General features: G+C 28.2%; 1 protein-coding gene across 1 annotated transcript in view; it reads right to left on the bottom strand.

The window, feature by feature from the left end:
* Window positions 1-454: 454 nt before the first annotated feature.
* The window catches only part of LOC100570372 (peroxidase), a gene marked incomplete in the record, with an annotated part of 12,015 nt that continues 3,574 nt past the window's right edge, over window positions 455-8,895 (bottom strand). The window contains 9 exon segments of the mRNA XM_008188539.3: window positions 455-640; window positions 1,892-1,988; window positions 2,073-2,271; window positions 2,889-3,062; window positions 4,617-4,773; window positions 4,859-5,000; window positions 5,783-5,980; window positions 6,847-7,045; window positions 7,968-8,155. Of these exon segments, the coding sequence (XP_008186761.2) occupies window positions 568-640; window positions 1,892-1,988; window positions 2,073-2,271; window positions 2,889-3,062; window positions 4,617-4,773; window positions 4,859-5,000; window positions 5,783-5,980; window positions 6,847-7,045; window positions 7,968-8,155 (1,427 nt within the window).

Consider the following 8,895-nt stretch of genomic DNA (forward strand, 5'->3'; position numbering starts at 1 on the left):
GTAGGTATAATTGTTAATACATGGGACCGGAGAGTTGTCAGATTATTGAAATTAATAAACAAAAAGATGTGCAAAGACGCCCGCAGACATTTTTCTCGGGGAGGGGGGGGGCTGTGAAAAAATAGTACACTTACCATAAATTCTGTTTTTTATATCACATCGTAAAAAAAATTTACAATTTTGTGGCACCTTATCAGTTATCAGTCCTCCTTATCACCCTACAAGACTGCTAAATAAAATGCAAATAAATGCAATAAAATGCTATACAAATTAGGCATTATCTAAATTAACGAGGGGGGCGTCCGGGGGGGCTGCGGGTGGCCTTGCAAGTGGTTACCACACTTTAAGAACAAGACCGTATTTGATCGGTTCATGGGGGGCCTTAAACCCCAGAGCCTATAAAGTCTAAAGGTTTTGTAATAGGTAATCTGAGGTTGCAAGACAGTTTCTTAAATTATTTTGATTGTGAAATATATTTAACATGCTAGTATTTATTTTATTTATTTATAATTTTAAATTATAGCGCCTCATTCCTATGCAATTGACGTTTCACATGTGTCCATCAAACTATGGAGATTCTCTCCAAGCACTAAGATCCAAGTTTAATAAATGATCTTGGCATTTAACCATTTTTGAATATCTGAAACATACAATAGTTAACAATCAGTATTTTTATTTTCTCCCATATCAATTCAAAAAGTTAAAAAAATAAAAAATAAACATAAATGAACTCAAGTTGATTTAAAATTTATATGCACTAAAAACAGGTTAAAAGTTCAATACATATACAAGAGAACAAAATATATATACGAACTATTAAAATACTATACTCCATTTGCGTTAAGATGGCACCTCGATGGTGACCAGTTTTCGGGTAGTCGGGAGTCAGGGTTAGGCAACGTCCAGTGCCTGATGTAAGAAATTTGATGACCGGAGATAATAAAAATGCAGCGCCCTTACGTAGCTGCTCAATTACAACCCGAACATTTCAAAATTAAGTAATGACCTTTTTATATCAACTCTAGAGCTCAAAACAAAATGTTTTAAATATTCCAACCATGATTAAATGTATTAAATTTAAATAAAAATATATAATTTAATTTGACAGGTGTTAAAATTGCTTACCATTGGTTCTGTTATTGAAAAAAATTGAGGGTTTTCAATTCAAAACAGACCTTTTCAATTTTTCTAATTTTTCAGGCCAACTCTTTATTTAGTCTCCCTAATTTTTAAATGATTTAGACAATATGTGATAAACCATGGAAAAATAGGTAATAAAAATAAGAAATCAATTTCTGATATCAAAAATTATATACTTAAAATGTTAGTATCAGTATATTTTTAAGTTTAAAAAAGTGATTTTTGACAAAACATTCCTTTTCCAGGTATACGTCCCTTTAAGAATAAAAACTTGAATAACCGCATTTTGGAAAAAAACAAATCAATTATTATCCATCACAATTCCTAACAAATAATGTTTTGAATTCATTGTACCTGACAAAAATTAAGAGCCACTCTTGACTCCGGCCATGGGTGCTTAGTTACTCATGTCACCTATAAGTTGACGTTCAAAATGTTAAATAACAAATAACTGTGTAATAGGTGCCTACCTATTATTATTTTTTGAAAATATTTATAATTTATACATAAAATGTTATGTTCATGACCTTTTTATTTTTCACAAACTTAAGAACACCTGAGCTCCCTTACACTTACAGCGCCCGAGGCAAGGATAGATACACACTTGTCCGCCCTAGATTCGGCACTGGCCACGCCCCTGCACACAAATCGGCCACCGACGTCCCTTCTAACCGCAAATGGAGTATAAAAGATAAATATTGAATATTTTTGTTACTGGACATAGCACATCCAACTAAAAATATATATTCACCCTATTGGCTCAAAAATATTAGATGGTACTTCATCCATTTTTGTTGTGGCACATATTACGCAAGGAAGATCCATGTGTTTCAAACTGCTCAATTTTTCTAATATCATAAACAAATATAATATAATAGCAATATTGATATTCATAAATTAATTCATAAACCTAAATAAAAACCAATACATACCTGGAGAATAGCTTCCCGGTTGACCTTCCATATCAAAAAAGAAACGATCACCGTATCGAAGACGGTGAAATACATCAGCTAAGAGGCACTGTGCAGTTCGACCAACCGTTCCACCATCAACTGGTGGTTCGAGTAAAGCTCCCACAATAAGATCCATATCGTCAACAGTTGCGTACAAATTTTTCAATTTTTCGATGACCTGTAACCATGATTGATAACTATTAAAATTCAATATAAATTTAGAGTTCAAGTTTTTGATAACACATTAATCTATGATGTGAATCGTCGTAGTACAACACCTCACAGTTTTAAAATAAATTAGGTATAAAATAACTTTTGGTATCATAAAATATACGCAAATATTAGTAGCCTTAAGTAATTTTAATGTAACAATAGTACATTTTTATTAAAAAATCAGACGAAAACTACATTTAAAATGTTTGTATTTTCTAATTTCCTGATTAAGAACATAACTGTTAATAATACAACATAGTTTTGAGAAAATTATCATTTAGAGTTAAGTAAATATCAAATATTTGATAACACATTAAATTATGAAGTAAATCAACGTACAACACTTAATAGTTTTAAAATAATTTTAGTACAATATAAAAATAAAATAACTTTTGGTATTATAAATATGAAAATAGTAATCTGTAGTCTTAGGTAATTTTAATGTAATGATAGTAAGTTTTTATTTAAAAAATCAGACGAGAACAACATTTTAAATATTAATTGTATTTTCTAAACTCCTGATAGCAACATAATTGTTAGTAATTCAACATCGTTTTTGAGAAAAAAAAACAATCGACTTACGTCTTCTGATAAAATTTTTGATAAATCTTCAAATGAACAGATTTCTGGTAAACCACACCATTTCCTCATCTTAATATATTGCGGTACTCCAACATCGCGCCCTCTCTGAATGTCGATTGAGAGCAAATCTAGATCACCACCATTTTCATGTTTATGGAGCATGAAATTTGATATCTATAACAATATGTTTAAATACCTATTTAAATTGTTACAAAAAAAAAAAAAGCAGGTAAGTGGATGTCGCTCTGCTGTACAGTAGGTTACAAGTGGGTCATTGTATAATGGGTTGTATTAGACTTGAATTCAATGATAAAATATCATTGTATAAGAAAAACGATTCTGAGCAGAGACGGTTTGTCAGTCTGGATATTTTATATTGTTATTATTTATTTTATCATGTAAGTAGAATTAATATTATAATATTATAATTTTTTATTCGTTTCTATGGTGATACACAAAGCGTTAGAAATTAAAATCCCATTTTTAACTATTTTTCGGTGGTTTTTTCCCGTGGCATTAAATAATTATTGAGAAAATCACCTCTCTAAAGTACCATCTTGATCCAATTTGCTAAAAGATAAGGTACTATATGTTGAAATCGAAGCACTCCTTCTGGAAGAAATTTCGTATACAGGATATAAAAAGAAAAAAATAAACACCATTGTAAAAACAATAGCTTCCTCGCTCCACTCAGATTCTAAAAATGTTGATCTTAGATTTTTTCCCTGTCCGTCGAAGTATAAAATAAAGAATAACTGAGTCATTGTAGATCGTTTTTAAAGATAGGCCTGAAAACTTTACTGTTCTCAAATAAAACAACAAAAATATAAAATCAGAATACTTATTTATGGATAGTGGGTGTTATCTTATAACAGCATATTATAAGAGATAATTGATATGTATAATAGATAATAATAATTATGATAATAAACAACATTGACCGAAGTGTGGATGTATCGAGGTCTGCAATTATAAACTTTTCTATACAACTTTATTTAGGTACTGCGATATGTGTGTCTGTATACTCATGAAACAAATATTACGTTTATTTATTTGCAGTAGTATAAACATTAAAGCATAGTATATTGAAAATTTACAACAAAAATAGGTACATTTAAAAAAATTTGTATTTAAAAAAACAATTGATGAATAGGTACTACTTTATACTTCAGCCATTTTTTTTTTTAAAAAGTGATTACCAAATACTTTAATAAGGAAGTAGGTACCTTAGTACCTAGCCTAACCTAACCTACCTATCTAAAACTACTTATGACAATAAACTTGTATTTACATACATAAATTTGTAATATTATATTTTTTATTTTATAAAGTGTATGTTATCCTCTTAAATAAATAATTTTTCTGAAATATACATTCGTAGGAAATAAAAAAATTAATTTTTTTATAGGTACAAAATAAAAATAGTTAATATTTGACGCAAATTATAAGTATGTATTTCAATTTTAAATTACAATTAAAATACTTGATTACAAAAGTATAAAAAAATAACCTTGGGTACCTATAAGATGATTTAAATATGTACATTGGGTAGGTATATAAATACTTTCGAACACTGTCTGAATACAATAATTATATTGTGTTATACCAGGTAGTAGCCAGTAGGTACTAAGTATTATCAATATATCGTATTAAATAATATTACTATTATTTATACTATATTATATAAGTTTGCGAACTATTTACGAACAGTCAGTACTAGGTACTTACTAGATAGTTATAAGACGGCGTATAAAAACGGCCTTCTGATGTAGTCATGCCTCTGACTATTTCATCAAGTTTTGAACCGTTAACTAAGGGATCAGGTATCGACATCCATTCGTTAAGTTTGACTGAATCGACTGTCTCATAATCTTTGTCTACGTAACTGTAAATAAAACAACATTATAAATACAATAAAAATAAAAATAATACTTAATAATAAGATTTCACTACTAATAGGAATGATTTACTTGTAACACGAAGCTATTGTGTTATGTGGAACTCGGAAAGCACTGCCTGCAAATTCCACATGCAAAGCTGCATGCTTTTCCGGATAGTATTTTGTCGTTATATTATTACTGAGATCCAAACCGCAGCTTGTAAATGATTTACCTGTGTATATTATATAATATGAGGTACAATAATGGTATTTTTAGAATTAAACAGCAATTAGTAAAAAAATGTTGACGCTTTTCTTATTAGTTATACATTTATACCATTTCTTACATATTATTGTTACAAGAAAATCTACGAAACATATTATTGACGAATAAAAATAATTTTAAATAGGTATGCAAAACCTCAAATCGGTAATATTACAATCATATTGACATTACGTATTAGTAACCACTAAATAATTAGCTGATAATACTAAACAAAATTGTTTTCTAGTACTTTTGATTGAAGATTTGTCATTGTATAAAATTTAGAATATAAAACAATGCTGGGTTGGACCTTAGTCGAGACTCGAGATTAGTGAATTCAATCAAAAGTTCCACAATTATTTTAGGAGCCAAAGTCTTTTTTATGTAGATTTCACTCCATACTCCACACTTTACACTATAAAGTATAAATATCTTCATCCATATAAATAAAAATGTATTGACGCCTGTTTATCAATGCTCTAGATGTTCAATAAGAAAGGGTTTTTAAAAAATACGCATTTTAAACTTTTAAATATTATACTTATGCTCATACAAATACTTTGTTTCAGCAAACGGAAATATAATATTTTCTTGTAAATAGTTAATTATATTCTATATTAGAATAAAAATTGCATACAAGTATTGGCCCATATTATAATATAGCTATTATATTATATTTTGTATCTTTTATTATTTAACTTTAACAATCAGATATCTACCTATAAATATAATATTCAAAAAAATAAATACCAAGTAAAATAGGCAGGTAATCCCGATAAACAATTATCTGATTTAGTGCACCGATGAACTTTCGAGCTTCTTGGTATAACACTTCATCAGACCAATGAGGATTTAATTCTTGTAACTTATCAGCCACAACATTATGAAACCGGGTAAATATAATACTATACGATGTGATCCCAAAGTGTTGATTTATTCTTGGGTCTCCTACAAAAAAAAATTGTTTATAATTTATTTTTTTAAACAACACTAATAATGTTTAATATATTTCATAATCATAAAACAAAGAAAAGAATAACTAATAATATACATATTAATTTTACATAATATGACAAAAACCTCTTCAAAAAGCAAAGCTTGTAATAGGAGTATCTAGGTGAATTCATAATAATGGAGAATTAAATTAGCGTTATACGACATAATAATATTATAATATAAAATTTAAATTATTTTTATTTAGATATTTTACGCCATCTTATAAATGTATTTAACAATGAACACAGTTTGTTCATTAAGAAAATTAAAGTTTATTTTAACTTGCTATTTGAAAATTCGTTAAAAACTCATGTTAAAAGGGGAAAAAATGTTTTGAGAAAACAAATGTGCAAAGTTAAGGTACATTTTTTAACATTCTATATGAACAAGACATTGATAAAAAAGTTATTTTCAAACGTAATTATACCTTTTTAAAAAGTTAAATAGTAATCAAATAATGGATGTGCCGACTGCCGAAGTAAATTAAACAAAATAAGAATTCAAAAACTATAGTAGGTGTTAGGTACATTGTATATATCTGAACATCGTACAAACTACGTATAATAATAATAATAATAATATGTATATTATTAATACGTCGTACGATTTATACAAAATTAAATGCAATAAATTAACTACTAATTATGAGTTAAATTATTTTACTAGATTCATCGTATCTATTTATTAAGACACAACGAAAATATTACGTTAGATTAACAACAATAGTTATCATATAAATATAGTTTAAAAAATAAAATAAAATAAAAATCATATAGTTATTGCCTATTTTAACATAAAATCAGCGTATATACGATTATCTCCTTCAAAACATACAGTCACGTTATCCCTCCCATCACATAATAATGATCCGCTTCTTTTCCTTAGAGGACAGTACTCGTTTTCATTTATGACTTCAGTTAACAATCTCCCGCCATTAAAAGATCTCATTGAATTTGCCTTGACTGATGTGTGTCCGTACAACTGTGACGAGTCAATGTACGATGTCGCCTGATTCATCTGCAGCGAAAGAATTATCAAACATAATTATTATGTATCTATAATATTGCAGACAAAATATGCCAGTACATATAGCTATAGTTGCAGTAATTATATCATTATTCCATCAGAAAATGTTCAGAGAACATTATTAAATAGGCATAGAAGAATATACATCGGAACTAAGTATCGAACAGTCGAGTTTCGAACGATTTATGAAAAAATACAAGAATTCTAAGAATATTATTATACTTCGTTTCTTCGTACAATTATACCCATTGACAAAATAGATTATGATTCGACGATGCATGCGTTTGGGATTATTTTATATAATATATAATTAGTAAGTCCCTGCCCCAGCAACATAATGAAAATATATGCTTTATATATATGTTTTATACTTATGTAAAAAATATGGTTTCGTTTCGAAAATTATGATAAAATATTGGTATCGTCATTTGTATTGGTGTCAATTATGGCAGCCGGCAGGTCAATACCAATTTTTAGCCAGATATCTTAACATTGGCTTAGGAATAAAAAAATAAATAATGTACTCATCACTGTCGCTTAATATACGACCCCGTTTAAAGTATGATATGAAAATTAATCTTAAATCATTTCCATAAAAGTTCCAGAATTAAAATTAATTTAAATAAGGGTTTCGGCGAGGTTCCGATTTCCAATATTCAAAGGTTTCCTGTTCCAAAACCGGTTATTTTCGGTAATGTTCCAGTCCCTGGGACAGACAGACACAATGCGGAAATAATGTGTTCTAAACTTATGTTTAGCAAACTAACATTACAATATTTAATGTTATAAAGAACTAAAATCACGCATTTTAACATAATATTATAGTAGGTACCGCTTAGATATATGAAAAACATTGTTAGTAGGTATCTAAGAATGAAGTTTTCATTGGTTAGAATTAAAAATTAGCACTCACTGGAATTTGGGGAGATATTGAACAGTTGAAATTATTAGCAGCAGTCATTGCACGTCTAAATTCCATACATGTTCGTCCATGACGACCATAAACTGGGTCATCCATTGGCAACTCAATAGGTAATTGACATTGGTATGGGGTATTACTGTTGATCTCATTAATCGGGATGGAACAGCATCTCTTTGGCCCTGATCACATTATCAACAATAACATTGTATTTTGTGTTTTGATTAAGTAATAAGTAAAATAACAAACTTAGGTAGACCGTAAAGTAAACGTATAACATTGAAGTCGAAAATATTGTAAATTATATTAATTGATCACAGATCTGTGTTTTTGTTTCCACATATCAATATATCATAGTTCTGATCCTATTATATTAGTGTTATAGTAGTGTGTAAATAATGGAATCGTTTAATGTTTACAAATAACTAATATTGAGTAACGTGCAATAATAACTATCGCGGTATATTAAGTATATTCAAACTTGTATAAAATAATTATATTAAAAATAAACGCATTTAAAATACGATTTTATTTATACAAAATATGCATGGGTAGTTGGTTGAAATACTGAGTTATTTTTGTTATTTTATGTTTATAAATGCAAAGTAGGTACCAAATAAAAAAGTTAGGAAAGTTCACTCTGCGAGCGTGCTGAATGTTCCTGATTCCCAAACGTATTTTAATACAAAGCAATAAACTATAATTCCAAATAAAAATTTAAAATAATTTGGTAACCTTAATATTTTGGTAGTATTTTTTGGATAGTATGCATCTATATTATTAAATAATTATACAATAAGTTGTTATCTTATAACTAACAATCGTAACTATGTAAAGTAACTACGAACAATAATTTTATTATAGTGAATAATAATTAATAAATATTTTTAATATCTTATATCACAATCGTAACTATGTACTG

Source organism: Acyrthosiphon pisum, chromosome A1, assembly GCF_005508785.2.
Source record: "Acyrthosiphon pisum isolate AL4f chromosome A1, pea_aphid_22Mar2018_4r6ur, whole genome shotgun sequence".
NCBI lineage: Eukaryota > Metazoa > Arthropoda > Insecta > Hemiptera > Aphididae > Acyrthosiphon > Acyrthosiphon pisum.